Source organism: Tenrec ecaudatus, chromosome 9 (genome assembly GCF_050624435.1).
Source record: "Tenrec ecaudatus isolate mTenEca1 chromosome 9, mTenEca1.hap1, whole genome shotgun sequence".
In the NCBI taxonomy this organism is placed as follows: Eukaryota; Metazoa; Chordata; class Mammalia; order Afrosoricida; family Tenrecidae; genus Tenrec; species Tenrec ecaudatus.
In genome coordinates, this window is record NC_134538.1 from 70403722 (window position 1) to 70428208 (window position 24487).

Here is a 24487-nt window from a genome sequence, read left to right on the forward strand (position 1 = left end):
GTGGCATGCCAGACTGGGGTGGGGGCTTCCAGATAGTACCCTAAGGCCCAGACTTTCTTCCAGCCCTGACCTTCTGGAGAGTTTTTCTTAAAGATTGCATAGTTCTTCATATAGGGCGTCTCTGGCTTGCCCTGAACTGTCCCTTAGGGTTGGTCAGGTAAGAGCGACCTATGGAATAGCAATGACAGAGAATAGTGTGTGTGTGGGGGGGTGAGGGTGAGGGGAGAGTGGTCTAGCCCACAAGACGCTGCTGGGTCTGAGACTTCCAACGTAACTAGTCTGAACAATGGTTTAACCACATTGACTGGCTGGTAGCCATCTCTCAGTGATGACTGTGATCAATGCCATAGGCATGCTGGTGGGTCCGGGGATTAAGTGCTGGGCTGCTAACTATAAGGTCATTAATTCAAAGGCACCAGCTGGTCCACAAGGGGGCGTAGGAGATGAGACTGCCTGTTCCATGAGGATCTTGTCTCAGAAACCCTGTTCAGCGTGGCTATGACTTGGAATTGACCCTTGGCAGTGGGTGTTCATCACCAAGGAGGCCATCAGTTAGGTCCAGCTGCTGGATTAGTTGGCTTTGGCAATTCATTCATTGCAGTTAACTCACGGCAAATAAGTCATAGTGGCAATAGAATGAATCGAGTTCCTTTGGTTTGTGGCAACGTAATGGTTCAAGATCCAGGTCTGGGCGGAACCAAGGCTCATGCAGCTAGTCTTGCTGCCATTTCTTCGGCATGTGTTCCATTTTCAGGTCTGTTTCTAGGGGTGGGGGGAGGATCCTTTTACAGTTTAACCAATTGCTTGCAAGTGAGTAAAGTCACACCCGGGAATTTGCTCACCACATTACAGCAGACGTGTGCCTTGCATCGTTCCACTGGCAATTAACCACAGACCTGATTTTCTAGGTTGCTTTTGTGTATTTTTTTTTACCTATCTCCCCGCCTGTCAGGGTAAGATGAAGGCACAGTCGCTGAGGATGCCCTGGTGGGGAAGTGTGTTATGTGCCGGGCTGTTAAGTGCAAAGCCAGCAGTTCGAAACCACCATGGGGGAAGATGCGGCTTTCTACCCCTGTAAGACGTGCAGCTTTGGACAGGAGCACTTGCAACCGTGCTCTAGAATGGGCTCGATGGTAATGAGCTGTGAGTCGGCACGTGGAGGAGGCTTCTGCTCTAGAGATTCGGCATTCTCCTCCCCAGGTGCTCCCGTTTTAGGCACATCTGTCTCTGAACTGTGTCGCTCGTGTCGCTGGTGTATCCCAGGGCCTGCCCTTCATCTACATCCTCCTACACAGAGTAGGTCTAGGTCTTCTCTTTTGCCCCAGCGTACAAAGCAGGAAGGAACCTTCCTGGCCCCCGAGATAGGAAAGGAAGCTCTCAGGTCACCTGTGCGCCCACCTTTCTCCTGAAGGTAATTCCCCCAGTCCACCCTCTGCGCCCCGAACAAAAACATGGGAGTTTCTCCTTGGCATCGTGATGGGTGTTTGTGTTCTCTGTTGGCTGTTTCTTTGCTTCATTTCACCCGTGCACCCTCCATCTCCCCAGCACGTCATCCGAGCCCAGCGGGCCATCAACAATGAGATGGCGCACCAGCTGTACGTGTTGCAGGTGCTCACCTTCAACCTCCTGGAGGACAGGATGATGACCAAGATGGACCCCCAGGATCAGGTGAGTGCCAACTGGCAGCCTTGGAGAGGTCGATTTCAAATTTATGTGAGTTAAAGATCAAGTTAGAGAGCAGGCAGTGATGCTTCAATGGTAGGATGCTGATCTCCCAGGAGGGAGACCCAGGGAGACCAGCCAATCCAGTCACTGACAGCCACCACCCATCTGTCCCTGGAAGGCTAGTGTGCTCCTGGGAGGCTGAACTCATTTCGGCAGAGCTTCCAGACTAAGGCGAACTAGAAAGAAAGACCTGGCCGTCTACTTCTGAATATCCACCAAGGACACCCCGCACAGCACAGTGGTCCGATCTGTCTCCGATCGTGGGGCTGGCATGGGGTCTGTCATCCGTTGGTCCCGTTGTTCCTGGGACTGCCCTGAGCCACTGGCTCGCTCCAGGCCAATTCACAGCAGGAGAAATGCGTGCAAGAAAATGGTTCTTTGATTGCGCCCCACATACCTATGGGGACACATACATTCTTTTTGTTGGGTAAGAAGAGTTGATGTCACTAGCCACAGACCTTGGCCTTTGGCACCTCCACCTTGAATGGCAGTGGCTTTGCTGTGACCTTTGCAGATGACTGGGGCCCCGTGGTAGGTCTGAGAGGAACTGCTCCTGCAGCCTGCACTCGGCTCTTTCCGTTCTGCACTGATGTGTGTACGAATGGCGTCCTACGTTAATACCTGACTTGGGGCTTGCATTTTAATACTTGGTTGTACCGAGGACTGTGACTGTCATGCGTGGTGAGGTGGCCTCCTCTCCCAAGGCATGTTGGGGACTTGTTACTGTGAAGGGGGCAGAGTGACGTGAACCAGCTGGGAGCCGCTCCGTAGCACATCTTCACCTTAGAGACTGCTGCAGCTTTGGAAAGGGCAGCACACATTGGCACGTGAGGGCCTGATGGATTGCAGATGTGAATTTCACAGGCAACGTGTGTGACTGCCGCAGCACTCCATCCATGGCAGGAGGCCACTTGCTCTGCAAGAATGATGGGGAGGCTTAGAGAGCCCATCTAGCGCACCCCACAGCTTTGGCAAGGCTTGGTGGACCCGGCCCAGAGAGAAGAGGCTCCTGGCTGCCTGCTCCAGTGGTGGCAGAATGTAGGAACAGCTTCCCTGAGGAGATGCCCTTCCTCTGAGATTTTTCTTGTTTTCACTGACTGTGTTTCTGTGAAGTTACTTCTGGTAGAGATAGGGATCCCTCAGTAACTTGAATATTATTCAATGAACTTCTGTTTCGTGCAGTTTCTCGGACTTGGCCTTCCCAGCCCCGGCCCCGGCCTCTTGTGGCTCTCACATAGCACTGGGCAGTTCTTAGTTGCATTCCGAATGACTCAGTAGTGTGAGTGAGCTTACTTGTGGAATGAAGCCAGGCCCGGCCCACAGAGGTTGTGGCCGGCGGAGGACAAGTGGGCAAAGCCTTCATGGAGAACATTGGCCATCTTTCATTACATCTGTTTTCCTTTTGCCGGAAGGCAGGGATTCATCGAACCTTGGGGCAAGAGGAGGGGGTGGGGGGCGGGCTCCTTTTATTTATCTTTCTCTCCAAACTCTTTCAGGCTCAGCGAGACATCATATTTGAGCTTCGAAGAATCGCTTTTGATGCTGAGTCAGAGCCCAATAACAACAGCGGCAGCATGGAGAAGCGCAAGTCCATGTACACCCGAGACTACAAGAAACTTGGCTTCATCGTAAGTAGCCCTCTCCATGGAGTTGCTCCTTGCAGCCTTCCCGGGCCTGACCTCCGTTCATGGCTGAGGTCTCTTCTGAGCGTGTGGTCCGCGTGTGCCTTACAGAATAGTTTCCACACCGTCCAGATGTTTCGCTGGTTTACATGGGATCACATGAAAATCTCTCCTGGACTCGCTGACATGGAACAGCTTGCACAAGTGTGACTAATACCGAGTCTGTTTATGCAGTTCTGATTAAGTGTAACCCAGAGTGAGTCTGGACATCCTTAAATCCACTGCACCAGAAGCTTAAGGTTCTGTTGGAATGGAATGCAGGATGAAGACACCGAGACCGATTTTATCGGGTTTGCAATCCGATTAATCCCAGGCATTGATTTTATATCACACTCCAGCTGCGAGGTGCCTGATGCTTAATTCCTTTCAGATTCATGCAGTCTCTACATTTTCCTGAAAGCTTTGCCGTGCTCCCAATGTTAGATTGTTTGTGTTTTCGGTTTGTGAATCAGGTCTGCAGTGGCCCCGAAGATAGCTTGTTGTTTTGGTGTCTCCTCGTTGTCTCTTCATGCCTTTACCCCCATGGCACTTCTGAATGTCAAGGGCCCATCTCACATTCTGCAGACTCTTCATGGACTCTCCGTTTGAACCTTGGTTATCAGCACACACACGGGTCCGCTTCAGTGCTTAGCAATCACCAGCCTTGTTTTATACCTGGCAGTCTCTTCTCTTGAATAAACACACACATCCCTTGAATACACACACGCACACTCACACACACACACACACACACACACACTCACATAATGACAGTAGATAATACAAGATATGAATACAAATCTATGTTATCATATGGACAATATGTGAATAGGTGTTAAATAGTGCATGTAGGTAATGAATATACGTGAACATACACACATATATATATTTACACCTATTTTTTCAAAAATGACATTATGGTTTAGGGATGTTCCCTGGGAATGTTTTACTATCGGTGAATAGGTGTTGTTTCTCACTGCTGAGTTGTTGTTGGGATTTGGACATCCTATAGTGTCCCCAAGCCCTGCTACTGAACATGGGAATGTTAGGAAATCACCAGTCACTATAAGCCGACCTCTCTGCAGCCTGGCGCGTACCCACGCCTGCCCTCAGGTTTGGGGGATAAATTCGTGGGACTGTGATTTCGATGGCATGTGTTTCTGAGGCTGCTGACAGTTCTGAATGGCTTTCCATAAACATCGAATAAGACCCGTGCCCCCTCGCCATGGACCTGTGACTCGCTTTTCTGGTTCCTTACTCCCCAACGGTGTTTCAAGCACACCAAGGGACCGGTCTGCGAAGTTGGTGCTGTGTCAGTTAGTCTGACCTTGTCTTTTCTAATAAGACAACTTGCTGACCATGGAATTCCATTTTACGACTATTTCAGGACACCGGTTTTAACCCAGCGTGTTGTCTGTTGTGACCGTGACCTCTAGCTTGGTTTGTTCATTTCCTGGCTGACGGGACAGGGTGCAGGTGGCCTGCCCTTGGGATGTGTCCGCCACCACAGCTGTGGCTGGCTCTGGCCCTGCTCTGCAGCGTGTCATCTCACAGCGGTGCTGCCGAATGATCCAAACAGCATCCTTCTCACAGAAGCATGTCTGAAGGGCTGAAGGATGCGACCACCCGATTCCTGATCCTCAGTTTATTTCTCACTGGACTCTGGTGTGGTGGGGACCCACCCGCCCTCACTCCCTGCCACCAAGTTGACCCTGACTCACAGCTACCCGACAGGACAGAGCTGAACCCTCCCCCTGGGCTGCTGAGATGGTACAACCTCCACAGGAGTAGTAAACCTCGTCTTTCTCCTGTGAAGCAACCGGGGGGTTCGAACTGCTGGCATCTCTAGCAGTCGTCCCGTGTGTGACCCACTCTGCCATCAGGGATCATGCAAGGGCTAAGCCGGCGTTCCTGACAGGCTCTGCTCCCAGGAGCCCTGTGTCTTCCCAGGTCAGGAGCGTTGTCACTGTGGGCAGTGGGAGCTCTGACACGCATCGTCATGCCTTCTTTCTGCCCTGTCGTGTGGGGAGCCAGGAAGGGAAGGAGGAGAGCACAGGCACGGCGTGAGGATGACAGGCGCTGAGTCTCTGAACTAGTTCACCTAGCTCCTGTCAAGTCACCTGCAACCCATGGTAACCTCAGAAGTGTCTGAACCGAAATGTGTTTCTCCGAGGTGCCCGAAGGCCACCGAGACGGGACTCAAACCTGCAGCCTTGTCCGTGAGCAGCCGTGTTAACTGTGTGCACCGCCCAGGATTCCCGGTTTCTGTGGAAGTCACATTAACTGGGGTGAGGTGCCGGTGAAGTCTCTCTGGCTCTGTATTTGCGAGCTCTGTGTCTGTGTGAAATCACCAGAGGATTCCACGAGCCAAAGTTTGAGTCATTTAGCTCCATCGAGTTCCAACGGCCTCAACATTAGCGTCAGTTCCTTCGACAAGGAATTCTGAAGCTTCTGGTACGCGTGTGTTCTTAATTTTCAGTGCCGTGTGTGTGTGTGTGTGTGTGTGTGTTCTTTAAAAAATTAGTGAGTAATTTTTTAAAGAACAACGAGGTTTGTTTGTTTGTTTAATATTGTTTTGAAGGGAAAGTTAGTTTGATTTATATTTGAGAACTTTGACAGTACTGTGGGCCCCTGCCCCAGGGCCTTGAGACCTGCCCTAAAGCTTGGCAACAACAGCAGAGAAGCTGTATTGATTCCCGTTGCTATCCATGATTCTTTTCTCCTTTTACATTTCAGTCCCTCTTTCCGTTCTTGCATCAGATCCTTGAAAAATGGGAACGCTGAGTTAGTCGTGATTTCTAGTGCTGGAAAGCAGCCCTCAGCGTTGATAGGCAGATACATTCCCTTTTGAATAACCCACCCAGCTGGTCAGAAATTCCAGATCAGGACCTGCTGTCACCAGAATCACAGGCTCCAGGCGCCACCTGGTGACCAGCTTCAGAACCGCTGAAAGCCGGCCTCCCCGGGGACGAGTATGGTTGTGGACAGCCCTGAGGCCACATTGCCTCTCTGCGACAGAACGAGGAATGATCTTGCCTGTTAATTCCTGACTGAACATAAGGGGGAACTCTGTGGATGATTGTCTTTTGAATCTCTCTGAAGGAGCGTTCAGTTCATGAGATGAAGCTAGTTTCCTGTTGTGTTTGTTTGTTTGCTTGTTTTCCCGTTGTAACTCTGCCTGGCAACCTTGCAATCTGAAAGTGAGCAGGACTTGAAGGCCTGGCCGATGAGAATAAAGGGTTTCACCTTCAAGATAGATGGCAACGCGATATGAAGAAAACCCAAATCCTTACAAAATGGACACCAGATTAGAGTTGTCAAGGATTTCCTGTTTTTTAGACCCACCATCCATGCTCACAGAAGCAGCAGTCAGGAGATCCAAAGATGTCTTGCACTGGGTAAATCTGCTGCCCGAGACCTCGTTAGTGTCTCGGGAAGCAAGGATGTTAGTTGGAAAACCAAAGTTGGCCGAACTCAAGCCACGGCGCTTCAGTCAATCAGGAAGCCGGAGGGCGAGCAGACGCAGTTGCCTTATGGTGCTGGTCAAGAACCTGGACTGTGCTGTGGGCCACCAAAAGAACAAACGAACCCGGGCTGGGAGAGTTTTAGCCAGAATGCACCTCAGAGGCAAGTATGGCAAGACTTTATCCCCTGTCCTTTGGACACGGAGAGACCAGAGCCTGGAAAAAGACCTCAGAACTGGCCGAGCAGGGGAGCAGCGAAAAAGATGGATTACCACGGTCTCTGCAGTCACGGCTCAAATGTAAGAAGAGTGGAGAGGATGCGGCCGGACCGGCAGTGCTCTGTCTGACCTGGGATCTCTGTGAGTCGGAACTGCCTGGGAGGTGCCTCAGAGAAGGCCCCGACTTCCCATGGCTGATGAGTTCGCCTCACTCCGACCCTCCTGTCCTGTTGGTGCATTAGAATGGGACTGCGCTCCCGAATGTGTTTTTGTGGCTAATGTCTTTTGAAAGAGGATCTCCAGGCATTTCATCTATGGCTTTCAGGGAGCGGCTGGCAGGCTCATTGTTCGTTTTACCCGGCTCGATCCCAAATTAAAACCTAACCCACTGCCACACTAGCTCACAGTGACCCTACATAGGCCGTCTGACACTCTTAATCTTTATGGGAGCAGGCAGCCTCTTCTTTCTCCCACAGAGTGGTTTTGAAGCCCTGATGTAACAGTTAGCAGACCGATGCCTACACGGCCGCATGAGAGGGCTGCTTAGGCAATGCCCAGGAGGCATTACATGCCTGGTTCTTGGGGATTTTTTTCTCTCCTGTTGCTTGCTTAGACTGTTCTCCCAGCCTCCGTTTAATGAGCTATGGGCCAGAGGGACAGTTGGTTCACCTCCTTGGGTACATTTCCTCCAGTGCAAAACCAGGCAGAGACACGCCTCATGTCTCAAGGTTGTTCTGAGAGCCCCGCGAGACCCTTTCTCAGTGGTCGGCAAAGGTCCTGCCCCCTCCCTTTCATTTTTGGATTCTGCGTTTTCAAATGCAGGCAAGATAGCTGCTTCAGCAACACAGAGGGAGCAATTCCTTCAAGGGTCGTAAGCTCAGATATAAGAATAAGAAGTGTGAGGAGGGGCAGGAGCAGGCAGCGTGTCCTTCTGCCATGCGCAGGGTCCCCGTGAGTCGGACCCAGCAGCGACAACAAGCTACACCACACTCTGGTAAAGCACATGGACCATGCCCGCCTTCCGTGTGCAGCATCTCCATGGAACAGAATTATAATAGCTTGTGCAGTAAGTTGTAAATCTGGTCCACTTTGACCCATGGTGGTGATCCCGTGTGTGTTACAGTAGAATTGTGCCCCATGGTATAAGCAGATAGCCAGGTCTTTCTTCTGAGGCACTTCTGGATGAACTTGACACCCTTACCTTCCAATGAATAGCAAGTCCATCATTCACCCACGACCTCCCTTGGGGTGATAGAAAATCATTAGACATAGTTATACAGAACACAGCCCTATCAGCCTAGCCCCCTCCCGCACCAATAATTCTGACACATAGCAATCCTACGTAAGGTCCCCGACACTATAATATTTATGAGAGCAGAGTCTCATTTTTTTTCCTCCAAGGAGCAACGAGTAGTCTTGAACCATTGGCCTTGTAGTTAGCAGCCCAAACCCAACCACAGTGTATTACGACTTCTTCCACAGAGTTACATAGGCTGTGCTTGATGCATTTTAATAGACTTTATCCCTAATACAGGTGGCAGGGGATGGCGTGAACTGCATGCTTGTCTCTTTCTCCGTGCCCAACCCTCTCCCCACAGAATGGTGCCTCCAACTGTTAGTGGGATTTGCATTGATCACGAGAAGCTCACGGAGTGAAGCCTTGCGATCTGAATTCCATTAGCCCGGGGCACAGGAGGGTCACCGTGGGTCACAGTTGGCTTGACAGCGACTGGTACTGGGGGTATCACCCCAAAAGGTAGACAACCTGAACTCCCTGCCGTTGAGTCGATGCTGGCTCATCGCAGCCCTAGATAGGCAGGGCAGAACTTCCTCCTGGGTTTCTGAGTTGGTGACTCTTTGGGGGACTCAAGAACCTTAACTTTCTCCAGCAGAGAGACTGGCTTGTGGACTACTGACCTTGTGTTTAGTAGCCCACCTTATAACCACTATGCCATTATGAACTGCTGACTTTGGGTTTGTAACCCAGTTCATACTCACGATGCCCCTAGGATTCCTTCATACATCTGTAGATACTTGTAAACCTTTCAAAGCCAGGAGTGTGGAGTTAGGTGCTATTATTATGTGATGCTATATTCATATCATTACTGGCATGGCATCCAGGGACACGTGACACAGGGACAGGTAAGGGATTGTGAGCAGAGTGGGCTGTCCCAGGGGGAAGTAGAAAATACACAGATCCAAGTCACAGTTCAAGACTGAGAAACAGCGTGTGCTGAAGAAACGGAAGAGTGCATAGAAGTCAGTGTTGGATAGGGAGAGAGGAGGTGGCTTTGTCAGTGTGGGACACGTTATAAAGAATTATATATTCAAAGGGATTTCAAATATCTTGTGAAGTCACCGGGAAGCATTGGGTCAGGGATAAGCTCCGGAGGGGAGAGTCCCTGGGAAGATGCTGGTTCCTACCTGTGCACACAGGTATTAGAATGAGAAAACCAACCAAGTTCTCAGTCAGAATGACCTGATAGGACAGAACTGAACTTCCCTCTTTGGGTTTTTAAGATTCAAAAAACCCAAACAAACAAGCAAACTAACCGCTCCCCCCCCACCCCCCAGCCTCACCATTCTCCCACCTGGCAGCTGGTGGGTTAGAACTGCTGACCTTGCAGTTAGCATCTTCATGGGAAGGGCTGTCTGCTCAAGGCAGCGTGCAAATTCAAAGACGAAAGAGGATGCCTGCCTGTGATTTGATTCACTTATTTTTCTTTCTAATTTTCATTATTGTTGAGAACATAGGCAAGAGGACCTGTTGGTTCAGCTCCTTCTACATCACTAATTCGGCACCCTGGGCCATGCCCATGCTCTTTGGCTGGGTTCTTCTACACTTAACGCCTGGTGTTCTAACTTAAGCTCACTGCCCTTTATAGTGCCCCTCATACTTGTTCTTAAATTGGAGTTTCCCATCCGCCAGTTCAAGCTGCCGTGGGCAAGCAGACCCAAGGCAAAGTGTAGCCACATCAGGCAGACGTTTAAAGAGGAAATTTGGGGTTTGAGGCTTAAAGATCACCTCCGGGCAGTAGTTTCAGGAGTGTCTCCAGCCTCCATGGATTTGCTTAGTTTTAAAACCACAAACATGCTTCGAAACGGCTGCCACACACACGACTGGGATGTTCTTGAGACGTAGGGATCATTCTATGCTGACTCAGCACATAGTAGATGTGTCTGGGACTCACCTGCCAAAAAGCGAAACAGGAAACCCACACTCACAAAGCAATCTCAAAAACCAACCCCGCTGCCGTGGAGTTGACACTGACTTCGCGTTGACCTTGTTTCTGGTGGCCTCTTGCTTGGTTCCGCCTCACTGCGCCCCTGCCTGTGTGCATCGGAACGACACACGGCCCAGTCCCTCCCAGTCCTCCCAGCTGCCCTCATGTTGGAGCCTGCAGTTGCAGCTACTGTGCCAATCTCTTTCCTCGGGGAGGGGGGGGCGGCTTCCTTTCCTCTTGCTGCCCTTAGGGGGGCTCTCCCAGGAACGGGTCTCTCCGGGTGGCATGCCCCAAGCATGTGAGCCGAAGGCATGCACACCTCTCTTCCAAGGAACAACGTTTCTGTACTTCTTCCAAAAATAGGAATAGCTTCTTCTGGGAAGCTGTTCCGGACCCACAGAGACAGACGTGTTGGCCCTTTTGGCGGTCCATGGGTCTTCCCGTATTCATCTCCGCCCCGTCATTCATAGGCTTCGATGATCTCTCGATCTTTCGTACTCAGTGTCCAACTTTGACACCCATATAGGGCGGGTGAACACATCCTGGCTTATGCCGCAATCAACATCCTGGCTCTTCTAAACTGTAAAGAGGCTTTCTATAGGAGAGTGATTCAGGGCAGCGTCACTCGATTTCCTGACTGCTTCTTCCATGAGAGCCGTGGTTGTGGATCCGAGCAAGAGGAAATCCTTGAACACTTCAATCTTTTCTCCCTTTGTCAGGGTTGACCTCTCAGCCCAGGTGTGAAGGTACTGGTTTTCTCTTCATTGGGTTGTAATCCATCTTGAAAGCAGCAGTCTGTGACCTTTGCCAGCGCTCCTCGTGACCCTCCATGGGTTTCCGAAGGCGGCACATCTTTACAGAAGTAGATGGTCTCATCCTGCTCCCATAGGGCAGGAGCGGCTGGTGGATTTGAACTGCAGACCTAGCAGTTAGCGGTCCAACACTTACCTGACTATGCCAAGACTCCTATGTGTGTCAGCATAATCCCCCGTCCCCTCAAAAGAACTTGTATCGGAAGGTGGGGCCGCTAAGAATGTGCCTGAGTCACCTGGAGTGTAAGGTCTACCTTAAGTAAGAAGGCAGAGGCATTTGTGGCAATCCAAAAAGAGGGATGTTTTCCTAGTTTGAGCACTTCAGATCCCCCCCCCCCATTTCCTCTTTGTGTGCTGTGGGCGTCTCTGTAAACCACTGGACAGAGCCAGGCCTCTAAAGCAGGGCGCGTTTACACAGTTGAGGCCGATGAAGCAGAGCCGTTTGCCCAGCCCTGATTTCATAACTGGGAGAGGCTACCCAACTGAGTACTGTGCTTCCAAAGAAGTTGCAGAAACAACCCATAAACAGTGGTCATAAACGCAAAACCAAACCAACAACCAACACACGCAATAGGGTTTTTTTGTTTTTAACACCTACTCGTTGTGATTCTAAGAACTCAGGCGGGACTTTAGGCCGCCCTACGGGCCCTGCCAGGAAGCTCTGGCCAGTGGCAGCCTCTCCTGTCCTTGCCACTGGTGAGCTCACTAGTGCCTGAGGAGCCTGCAGGACGATGTGTGCCCGCTCTTCAGGGGAACCAGAACTCTGCTGTCTGCCTCCTCAGCACTGTGCCCTGGTCCAGTCTGATCGGACACCCCTCTCCCCGTTTGCATGCACCAGGATTCTTTCCTAATAATTTTTAGGTCCAACCTTACTCAAACATAGCCAGGCTTGAACTGGCTAGAAAATTCCACTCCTTAGTGAAGCTAGAGCAGAAAGACCACCAGGTGGCGCAAAATCATACATAGCCTTTCGCTCACGGGCAGCCCTGGGGTCCTGAGTTAACATTGGAGCTCTGCTTACCAGGCCTGGAGGGCTGGCCTGTGGACCAAGACAGGGCTTCAGGGGGTCCTCAGAACAGCCCAAAGCCTCTGTGTCTCCCCTGCGACCAGTCACCGTCTCCAGCCAGCGGAATGTGTCTGCTGTCTGTGGCTAATGAGCTTTAGTGCTGTGCCTGACAGCAGGAAGGTGATGGGTTGGGGAAAGGACATCTGCCATTTGTTCTCAGTGTTTTTCTCTCTTTTCCTTATTCTGTCATGAAAAGCTCTTCTGTGTTATAAACGTCTTTCTGTTCAGCATCATCTTCCAACAGGGAGATGCAGGAAATAACATACCCGAAAAGTAAACATATAATCGCTGCCATTGAGTCAATTCAAACTCATTTCAACCCAACAGAGTAGAGGAGATCTTCTCGTTTCCAATCTTTATAGGAACAGACAACTTCCTGTCTCTTCTGTGGGGTGGCTGCTGTGTTTAAGCCACCAGCCCATGGTTAGCAATCATTGTTGAACCCATAGAGACTCTTTAGGAAATGCGTGGTCACTTTAGAGGCTTGTTGACAGTGAAAAATAATGATGAAGTGTTCGCCTGTTTACAAATATACATAGCTAAACTTGTGACTAGGCATTGGAGCTCCAGTGATAGAATTTGTTCCTTCTAAGCGGGATCCATGGGCTTGACTCCTGGCCATCGTGCCTCATACAGGCCCACAGAGGTGGCTCGCAGGTTACTCTGATGTGGCACTGGTTTCAGTGACAGAGTGAGTGACTAAGACAGACTAGGAAGAAAGACCTGGCTGTCCACTTCCGAATCTCAGCCTGTGGGTCACCGTGGTCTCAGTCACAACAGATCATGGGGATGACATACTACTGGGAGGCAGAGGGAAGGTTACCCAATAAGCAAGGTAAGCCAGTGCTTACTGGGCTACTCCATCTCTATCAGGGATTGTTCGTTTTAAACGAGGTTTGGGTTCTGTAGGGAAGTGATGTGGGACAGATGTCAGCAGTACCTAGTGGTGAAAAATGTGAAATATTACAGATAGGAAAGTAAGACTATAGCAGCGCATTTGGCTTAGAGCCAGCCTGTTAGGAGTCCTGGTGACGTGATGGATTACATGTTGGGCTGCTAACCACACGGTCAGCAGTTTGAACCCACCAGCCACTTCAAAGAAAGACGAGGGTTTCTTCCCCTCACATAGATTCATGGTGTCAGAGTCCACAGGGGAAGCTCTGCCCTGCCCTGCCGGCTTGCTCGAAGTAAGCATTGACTGACGGCAGGGGGTTTGTGAGTAAGCCTGTTCAGTAACTTGGCCGCTGGGCAGTATTTTACACCACTGTGTATCAGGTCTGGGCAGCCAGAGGCAACCACCACCCATGTCATGTGTGACAGTGGGAACCGGGTGGGGTGGGGTGGGGTGCTAGCAAACAGAGCCAGAGTGAACCAGCATTATTGGGAAACAGCATTCAGAGAAGCCGCAGGTGAGAGGCATATTGTAGAATCATCTGTAACTGTTTTCTCTTAATTAACCATTTCTGCAGCCCGATGTTCAGAGGTGATATTGAAGGCATCTGCTTTTTACTTTTACTGGGGGTTCTTATATCTCTTACCACAATCCATACATTCATCTAGTGTGTCACGCACATTTGCACATATGCCGCCATCATCATTTTCAAAGCATTCTCTTCCCACTTGAGCCCCTGATATCAGCTCCCCATTTCTTCCCCCTCTCTCCCTCCCCTACCCACCCACCCTCACTCACAAACCCTCGATAAGTTATAGATTATTATTTTTATATCTTACATTGTCCTCTATCACCCCTTACCCACTTTTCCATTATTTGTCCCCCTGGGAGAGGTTCTAGGTTGGTCCTTATGATCAATACCCCCTTTCTCCCCTGATCTCCCTTCATCCGCCTGGTATCTCTATGCTCATTGTTGGCGCTGAGGGGTCTATCTCTCCTGGATTCCCTGTGTTGCGTGCACTTATCTGTAGCAGTGTGCATGTTCTGGTCTAATCCGATTTGTAAGGTAGAATTGAGGTCATGAGAGTGGGGGCAAGGAAGAACCAAAGAACTAGAGGAAACTAATGTGTTTCATCAGTAAAATACTTCACCCTGATTCATCTCTTCCCTGTGAAAGGGGACATCCAATTGTCTACAGATGGGCATTGAGTCTCCACTCCACACACCCAACCCCCAATCACCTTGGGTATGTTTTTGTTCTGGGTCTTAGATGCCTGATCCCTGATCCCATCGACACCTCATGATCACCCAGGCTGGTATGCTTCTTCCATGTGGACTTTGTTGCTTCTCAGCTAGATGGCCACTTGTTTATCTTCAAGTCTTTAAGACCCCAGATGCTATATCTTTTGATAGCCGGGCACCATCAGCCTTCTTCACCACATTAGCTTTTGCACCCACCTTGTCTTCGGCGATCGTGTCGGGAAGGAGAGCATCACAGAATATGAAGTCACCTGTATTATTGGCTGAGAACACTTTGAGCTTCTTAAACATTATTTTCCTTTCCTTTTTCTTTCTACCTTTCCTTCCCTCACTCCAACAAGTATGGAGAGGGATTTTGACAGGGCACGGAGCTGACGGGGCAGGCAGCCTATGAGATTATCCCTAGTTACAACCAATGGCTTCGGGCAGTTTTCATACTCATGTCTCGATCAGCAGGCGAGCAGTATGTTGTGTGTGAGATGACTTGTCTATTCCAGGTGCAGGGGGGACCCAACAGACCCTGTCCTGCCTCCCTGTGCAGCCTCTGTCTGTGACATTGTGGGTGAAATGATACCAGACACAGCAGTCACTGTCTGTAGGTGTTTACCCATGTGATTTGAAGTGTAGAACCATCCCGGTGTTACAGATGTCCTGGCGCACATGGGAAATGTCAAGTAAGCTTTGAAGAAGATCTCTCCCAGAACTTCAGAAGATCCCCTCTCCTGTTCCATGCTTCCTATCTTTGACTTCACGTAAAATCAAACCCAAACCAAACTCACTGCCATCAGGTCGATGGTAACTTACAGTGACCTGACAGCACAGGGTAGAACTGCCCCTGTGAGTATCCTGATGGCAACTCTTCCAGGGAGTGGAAATCCCATCTTTCTCCCACCAAGTGGCTGGTGGTTTCAAACCACCGACCTTGAGAAATCACAGTCCCGCTCATAACCACTACGCCACCAGGGCTTCCTGTAAAGAAAGCAGAAACCCCCACAACTGGACCGAGAGACAGCATTTCCATGGAGACCAGAGGGAAATTGGCAAGCATTTGATTGTACTTGGATCCACAGTCAGCCCTCCTGGTATCAGCTGCCAGGAAATCAGGCATTCCATTGAGTCCACCTGCTCGCACGCTCCTCTAAAGTGTCAACGAGCGAGGACGTCACTATGGGGACTGAGGTGCGCCCACCAGACCCAGGCCATGGTACTTCTGGTCTATTGCTGGACTGTGAGCAAGGAGACTATGGACGAATCGTTGCATCTGAATGAAGAATACTGACTATGCTCTGGGCTGTCAGAGAACAAATCTGTCTTGGAAGCAGGATGGCTAGAATTCTTCTTAGAGACGGTGGTAGCAGACTTCAGCTGACATTCTTCGGGCATGATCACAGGAGAGCCCAGTCCCTGGGGGAGGACATCACACTTGGAAAAGCAGAGGGGCAGGGGAACAGAGGAAGACTCTTCAACCAGACAGATGGACAGCATGGCCACCACAGTGGGCTCCATCCACATAGCAACGCCTGGGAGGATGGAGTCGGCTCGGGCGGTGTTTCCTTCTGTGTGCACTGGGTTTTGGGGGGTTGGAGCTGACTCGATGGCCCCTCACCAGAGCAGCCTTAACTCGAGCAGGTGAAGTACCGACGGGGTTCCTGCATGGGGCTCTGTTTGCATTAGTTCATACAGCCTCGGGGGACGGCCTGCACCCCAGTTTAACACAAGGAGGAATCTGGGGTTCCATTTGGAATACTTGCACCCCTTTGCTGGGTGGCCGGCCTGGGGGAGGACGGCAGAGCCGGTGTTGCGTGGTGCGCAGGGGCAGCCTGAAAGGGAGAGGTGCTTGTCAGGCCTTGAGAATCCGCCCAGTCTCCACTGCCTGTCACTTTCCATAGGGCCTGTGTTGTCCTGTCCTTGCCCATCAGTTTGATGCTTTGCTATCTATTGTCCTTCTTCCTAGCTTAGCTGCGGAGAGGCAGGTTCATTTCAAATGAGACGCTCTCATGTCAGAATAGGCCCATAAAGAGCCAACGCAGCGGCTGCTGTGGGTGCCGACTGGGCTGATGGAAGGTGTCTTGTCCTTTGCCTATCACACGCATGGTGCCCATCACAAACTGATGGGTGGTGGGGGTGGGGGTGCAGTTTGCAAACAGAGTCTGCAGCGTAATGTGACCTAATTAGATAGTGGTACACCCTCAGGCTGTACCCCTTGACATGGGGACACATGAAAACATGTACTTTCTACTGTTCCCGTATTCCTCAAGGCTGTATTTTAAAGGAACACGTTAAAAATCCATGACCTCGGATTCATCACCATCATAGCAGTACTTGAGCTTGGTATTTTAAAAAATGGAACCGATTTTCACCTAGCATGATGTCTCAGGAATAATTAGTAAAAACTGGCTGAAGAAATAGACTTGTTTTTCCTTCCCCATAGTCCCCAACTCCTGGTGGTGTGGTGGGCTTCACGGGGGCCTGCTAATTGCAGGGCCAGTAGATCTGAGCCACGAGCCACTTTGTGGAAGCAAAAAGGAGCCTTTCTATTCCCGAAAATAATTACAGTCTCGGAAACCCCCAGAGGCAGTTCTGCCCTTTGCTAAAGGGTCACTGTGAATCAGAAACATTCTGCTTTCTGGACACCAGGGGGAGCTCTGAACAAAGGCCTGGACCTCAGGCAGCTCCAGGTGATGCTTTCTGGAAGCAACTGTAATGCGCTTGAGAAGGTGGACTAGTTAGCTTTCTTTGCAAAGTAACTTGAAATGATCCGGAAGCACTGTTCTCTGGCCAAGAGCTTCTCTTTTCCTGTTATCTTAGAGCCACGCAAGAATCTTACCCTCTTTCGAGCCTGGCTGTGGTGGCGGTGGTGGTGGAAGGAATCAACCTATTAGACCGTGCCAGCGACGGATCTCTTAGTGCATCGTGCATAGTGCCCTGGCATGCGCCCCTCATGCAGTGAAACAAACTCTGCAGCAAGAGGACACCTCCAGCAGGTGCAAGAATGATGTGCAGGGGACTCGCACAGGAAACCGTTTACCGTGTCCTCCGATGGGTGCTGCCCGCTGGTTAGATGGACGATGGTAGAGAAGGTACAAGGCTGCTGGCGTTAGCCATGGCCAAGCTGGTACCTGACTTAGGGGACACCATGCACAAGGAACAAGACATGCTTTCTTCACCCCGATGAATTGCAGATCGTACCTTTGGGAACCAAGTTTTGTGAACGTTTTCCTTGGCTGCTGTTTGGAAATGGATCTCTCCCCTAGTCTGTCTTGGTCTGGAAGCTCTACTGAAGCCTTTTCAGTCCATGTTGTTGTTGTGGGTAGGTGCCATCCGTTCTGACTCTAAGTGATTCTGTGTACGCCAGAATGAAGTCCTGCCTGGTCACGCCCCAGTCCCACACTCCTGTGATTGCGGTGACCACTGGGCCAGCTCCCCTTAGGGAGGAGCTTCCTTTTTGCTTGTTTGCTGACCTTTGCTTTTCTAAGCATGATGTCCTTCTCCAGGGCCGGGTTTCTCCTGATCAGACGTCCAAATCATGGGAGAGCAGTCTCACCACACTCAGGCCTGAGGAGCATTTGGGCTATGTTGTTTTCAAGGCAGAGTTGTTCATGCATCGTTTAGTTTGTGTCTTCTTCTGTCCTCGGCTGGTTTTCTTGATTCCGTGCCCAGTTTTCACAAGCACAGGAAGCTATTGCAAACACCGTGGCTTGGGATGAGTGTCCCTGTGTTCTCAACGTCACCTCTTTGCTTATGAACACCTGGGAGAGGCCTTTGAAAGTGGCAGATTTGTTGGCTGCAGTCCTCTGATTTCTTGACTGTCGCTTCCGGAAGCATTGATTGTAGATCTGAGTAAGATGACATTCTTGTCACATTCAGCCTGCTATTTATTTCTATTCATTTTATCTATCTATCTATCTATCTATCTATCTATCTATCTATCTATCTATCTATCTATCTATCCTGAGGTTGCTTAACCAGGGTTTTTTAATTTTCTTTCACTTGAGGTGCAATCCACTTTGGAGGCTGTAGTCTCCACCGAGTTCAGGAAGTGCTATAAATCCTCTTCTATTTCCGCCCTCAAGCGGTGTCGCCTGCATATTCCAGGTTGTACGGGCTCTTCCTCCTGACGCCTGGTTGCGCTTCTCATTGTTGGGCCGCCGGCGCACTTGCTCAGCATTGACGATGGGATGCGTGTGGTGGCAGGACACAGCCCTGATGCACACCTTTCTTTGCTGATTTCACAGCACGCAGTGTCCCCTGGTGCTGCTCAGCACAGTGTCCCCTGTGAACAGGTGAAGTGCTCCCGCGTTCCTGTTCTCTGTAGTGCTATCTACACATTGCTATGGCTCACACCGTCGCTCCCACGTCTGTGCATGCTGTCCAAGGTCAAAGGAGAGTGCTTTCTTCAGAGATCCGTTTTCCTGTCACTCGGCTTCTTGCTCCGGAACCAGCTCCTCGTGAAGTCAGACTGCCTTAAAATCATCTTTTCAGTCAGACGTTGTAACTCTTGAAAAGCTCTCCCCCCCTTTTTTTAAACCAAGAATTCACACTGGTCCTCCGAATTCGGTGAGGTGGGGCCTCCGGAGAGCAGGCGGGAGGAGGACCGGCAGGCCTGGCCCATCCGCCTCAGGTTGCGGGAAGAAGAATTGAAGTCTGGGGCGGGCTCGGTGGCGCGCCGCTCTAAGTCTGGGGCTGGCCTTTGTAGGTGTGGGAAGACTGTCAACCATCTCCAATGGGATGGGACAAGAACGCAGGAGACTACGTTGGTTATGTAAATCCTGTCCCGGCGCTGGCTGCTTGGCTCGCTTCCCGAGACCATGCATTCTGAGCTGGAGGACCTCCCCAAACCCTGGACACTTTCCACTGAGAGGGTGCAGCCCAGGGCGGGCGCTCAGGCCGACCTCCTTGAATGGCATGCCGTGGGTGCCGTAAGGTGCTCTGGTGGGCCTCTGTGCAGCAGGACGGACTGCCGCCCAGCCCCGCACCACGCTCACCGCTCACCGTCTCTCCTGTCGGTCAGCCCACTGCTGCAGCCACCGTCTGCGTGCCTCTTGTTGAGGCCGGTCTCTGTCACCGACCATGCACTGTGCAGAGCACGGTGGCCCTCTCCAGCTTCCGCTCGGTCTCTCCTGATGACTTGTCCAAAGTAAGGAAACTAACTCTTGTCCTTCTTCCCAGGAACATTCGGGCGGTTCTGCCCCCACAGGGCCTTGTTCCTTCCTCTGGCCATCTGTGGCGCCGTCAACACCCTTCGCCCACACCCCCTGCAGACGGGCCTGCCGTGTCCGTGTCCACCGGCAGCGTTCCCATGTCGGGAAGCCCTCAGGTTCAGAGAGAGCAGAACAGGGAGAGCGTGCGTGCTGTGGCCAGCCTGGAACTCGTTGCTGGGGAGACCGGGCAGACGGCGAGTCCGAGTGGCCTGTTGGTGTGAATCAACTAGAAATTTTGGGGATTTCTGTATTGCTAATCATTTTTGCCTTGAACGTGAACCTTTAATTCTTATTGTAGAAGGAATGCATTTTTAATTACAGAACATTAAGAAAATTCTAGTAGGCTAAAAGGATGAAATTTCTTATAAATCCATTACCTCACAAGGTCAATGTTAACTTTTCGGTGGATAGCCTTTGAGTCTTTTTTCTGCTCACAGACATGTCACATGACTTCTTAGCAATGGGGCTCATGCTCTAACGCTCGGTCCAGAATGTGAGGCAGTTCTTCTGGACAGAACGTGCCCACAGACCTGCAAGCCCACATGCATGAATGAGTGTTCACAAGATTGCGCACTGGTGCACACACATGCACGCGGGCTCATATGTAAAGGGATGTGAACTTGAGAGTGTGCAGCTATCTGTGTCATCTGTATACATCTACCTACATACAGAAAGGGGCGCCAACTCACGGGGACTCTGCTTTGTGTGGAAAAGCTGGGGAACCAAAGTCGATATGGATACTTTTGCTGTAAAACACCATCTTCATGGCTCTGTTGCCTTGTGACTCAACACTGTCAACATAGCCTGGTGGTATTTTTAATGCAGGGTGGGAGTGCCCTGCGTAATGCTGTTGGCTACCAAGGGGGCTCCCCGCTACGCAGCTTGTTCCCACAAAGAGCAGGCCAGAAGGCTCTTGTGTTATTCTCTGGTAAACCCCGGAGCCTGCAGAGCACTTCCTGGACCGGTGAGTGGTAGGTAGGCCTGCCTTCCTGACCTCTCTCGCTGTTCGTCCGGCAGTGGTGTGGGGCCACTCTGTTTCCATGCCAGAAATAGTAACTCCTCTAACAGAGGTGCTTGTGAAATAGCCCAACAGCAGCACAGGGAACACAGGGCCGGTGTTTGAGTGGCAGGCTATAACTCTCTCTAGTACGGGGGCCTTTGACACTTGTAGCCTAGCATCAGGGGAAAACCCAGGGGACAGCTGTCACAATGCTCAAAGTATCGTTCGCTTGTTGTAAAGGGTGGCGCAAATATGGTGCACAATCGTACAGTGGACGTCTCCAAATCCTCCTTGAAATAGGCTTCTCAGCCTGACGCAGCCCTGCCACGTTCTCTGCAGCGTTCTATCGTGTCTAGTACTGACCCACGCACACACATGGTCTCTCCACTGGCTAGCGCGGTTTCTCTCTGCTACTCACTGTCACGCACGGCCCCTGGGGAAACCGCAGAGAGTGGAGGGAATCGTGACAAAGCACAGTAAACCACCAGGAACCACAGCACAACACCTGCAGTCCTCAGGCCCAGAGCAAACACTTAGCATGCTTTCTGTGAACCCTTGTTCCTTCTGTCGTCCAGATGGAATGTGACATGAGATGTCATACCTTGCTTTCTACACATCACAGTGTGAGAGCATTTTCCCGGCGACAATGTGAACGTCCCGTGGTTGTTGGAAGGGTCCTGCTCCCGTGGAGACCCCACAGGGTGATGTGTCTGCGGTGAGCCATGCTGCACAGTGCTTCCCAGGCCATCCGTGGGGAGCTGAGTGCCCGGGAGAGCCCCAGAGGTGCAGTGGGTTGAGCCCTGAGCCAGCAGTTCGAAATCACCAGCTGCTCCAACGGACAAACAGGAGGCTTTCTACTCCCATAAAGAAATGACAGTCTCGGAAACGCAGAGGGGCGGTTCTTCTCCCTCCTCTAGGGGCGGGGCGAGTCGGAATGCCCTCAGCAGCAGTGAGTCTGATTTTGCGTTTGGGGGGATTTTTTCCCTAGGTGCTTCTGAGTTGGCCCAGCCGCTCAGGGACTGTGTGCTGTCCACAGCCTTGATTCACGCGGGGCGCCAGTGCCGGGTGGCCTGTCATTCAGCACGCGGCACTGGGGGACTTTGCCATTCTCGGTTTATCTAGGGACCCGGCATTTTTGGTCTACTGCCCGGCTGCTTTCCTTCTTCCTTTTTTAAAAATTTAGTTCAAAGACTGCTTGTTGGCCTTTAGGAGCGTTTTCCAGTCCAGTCTGTTGGGGCACCATGCCCTCGCCCCAAAGTCCACCTTCGGCATTCCCTGGGGACCTTGCCGCTCTGTTCCCTTGCTGTTCGGTTGCACCCCCTTCGTGTTTTGCCTCGGTGTGGCGGGATCAGATCAGCTGCAATTCCCACACTGTCTCCAGCGTTGTCCCCTGTAGGGCTATGGGTCAGTGAGGGATGTCCTGTCTCATAGTGGGGCCGGCCATGTGGTCCTCTCTGTGGACTGGCTGCTCTGCGAATGTTTTTTTCTTGTAGATTAGTCAAACATACCTTCTTGCAGTCAAAAGAGGAAGGCCTTCAACGAGATGGATTGACACAGTGACTGTCACCATGGGCTCAAGCACAGGGACCATTTCAGATATGGCTCGGGACCCAGCACCATGTCCCTTTGTGGTGCACAGGGATGCTGTGGGTCGGAGCCGATGAGGTGGCATCTAACAACCACCACCGCAACACACTCCTAAAGGTTTAAAAAGCGTACGACGACCTGGGTTGTGTTCTACTGTTTTATTATACTTTCTATGTTATATCGATTCTTTCTGCTTTTCTTGATGTGGGCTTTTGCTCATGGTTTCCTAACTGATTTATTTACTAACACACACACACACACACACACACACACACACACACACACACACTTTTTTTTAAACTGGCTTTTCTAATTCTGAAAGCAGAGAATTCAAATGTCTTAGACCAGTGATGTGATTGAAATGAAAATCAGCCTTTCCCTCCCTATATCAGTCGACATTCATGGGCTGTGGATGCAGTGCCAGGGGCCCCAGAAGCTCACAGGGAGACACCACTGTCTTTTCATCTCATCTTCCCGTGAACGTGTCGAAGCCCCCCCCCCCACGTATTTCTAGGTATTTTTGATGCTTACATGCGTTAGTATGCTGTCACCACCCATGGGTGCTGATAAGGTTCCTGGAGTACTTCTCGTCTCCCAGAACAAGGAGCCTTCATGGCCCCGTGGCTGAGCCCTGCGCCGCTGACCCGCCAGCCGTCCATGGGAGATGGTGTGGCTGGCCTCTTCCACACACACTCCGCGCCCTAAAGGATGGGATTCACTGGCCCCAGAGGAGGGGTTTTTATACCGAATGCAATTCATCAGGGAGAAATACTAAAACGATTTGTCATTGTCAGAAACTTAATGAAAAAAATCTCAGAAACAGATGAGCGGAGCTGCCTAATGACAGGAGATATGGTTTGGGGATCGGGGGGTGGTTCTTTCCTGTTTATTCTCACAGACGCTCCGTGAGTCCATTCTCCTGCAGCCGTGCCCAAGTGCCCCAGGGCCTTGCCCCCACAACACCTCACCGTGCTCTTTCGATGTCATTTGCCCAAATCATCGCAAGGAACATTCTAATGATAAGTTTCACAAGAATGTGCCCGGGTGAACAACCCCTCAAGAAGCCTGAAGACTTTCCTTTTGAATTTCCCAGTGTTCCACGCGGTGCTTAGCGTTGTTGGGTGCCGTCCGTCAGCTCTTGCCCAGCGTGACCCTTTGGGCCACAGCATGGAACCCGGCCCTGTGCTTCTTCATCCTCACACGGTGACCAGGTGTGAGCCTGTGGTTGCAGCTACTGTGTCTGTCTCCTGCATGGCTTCTTCGTGGCGGACCATGCCCCTTCCCAAGCACAATACACACTTTGTGGTGTGGGTGGGGTAGGGTGGGGTGGTGGTACCTCCTACAATGCTGTTGCTCTCTATCCCCACAACCTCACTTATCTTCTGGTCATCGTCTTCCCTTCCTCTCGTTTTATTATGAAGATTTCCCTTTCTTCCAGTGGCCCATCAACTTGCCATCGGTTTGTTCACCCCTGTTGGGGTGCTGTTGGGCACGTGTTGGGTTGCTAACTAACAGGTCACTGGTTCAAACCCACCAGCTATGGACACCCAATGTGGTGTCTCTGTCATGATTGGATACCAGTGGGTTTGCGTCTCTTTGTGAAAACGCCTTTGTCCCTTTAAACGAATGGTTGGCTATAGGGTCCACCTCTGCATCCACTAAGCCATCCACTAATCCAGTCCTCACTCTCTACAAAAACAAAGCAAAACAAAACAACCCCAACCCAAAAAACAAGTGTGTAACTTTATTAGGGTCTAGAGAATCAGGGATTTAGTTTGCTTCCAGTATTTTCGGATAGTGTGGGTGGAATTTCTTCATTTTTCGACATGGGCTAACTTAGTTGGAAAGCGGTGATGGTGATTGTATGCACCCCCTTGTCTCCCCTCCACCCCCACCCACCTTGCAAGATGATTTGGAGAGATCAGCAGAGACCCAGAATGTGGGCACCATTGGTAATTGATGACCACGCGTGGATGGTGCCTGTAAGACTTGGGGACAAGACTTTGACAAGAGTCTGTGACTGTGGCCAGAGCTGCTTGTCACAAGTTGAGAGCCAGGATCGAACGGATCCGACTTCTCTGACATCAGCTACTCAGAGTCCTTCCAAGCCCCCTTCCAGCTAGGATACAGACTTCCAGCAACTGAATATTCATGGTGTTCTCTTGAGAAATGGCTTCTTTATTTATTTTTAAAATTGCTCTGCCCCGCACTGTGAATTCAAGTGCTTAATATAGTTTCTATTCTGCAGAAAAATTCGGCAAGCTAGCTGGTTTCTCTTTAATTGAAAGAGTCCACCGATCGCATTTCACTACACCTAGACTCTTGTCGCTGAGAGCAATGCAGTTTACTGTGCTGCTCATTAGGGTTGACTTCTCCC

General features: G+C 50.9%; 1 protein-coding gene across 1 annotated transcript in view; it reads left to right on the forward strand.

Annotated features, from left to right (window-relative positions):
- ELMO1 (engulfment and cell motility 1) overlaps positions 1-24487 on the forward strand; it is a 673946-nt gene that overhangs the window by 277637 nt on the left and 371822 nt on the right. The window contains exons 12-13 of the mRNA XM_075558190.1: positions 1546-1668; positions 3222-3353. Coding sequence (XP_075414305.1) covers positions 1546-1668; positions 3222-3353 — 255 coding nt within the window. The remainder of the gene's footprint in view (positions 1-1545; positions 1669-3221; positions 3354-24487) is intronic.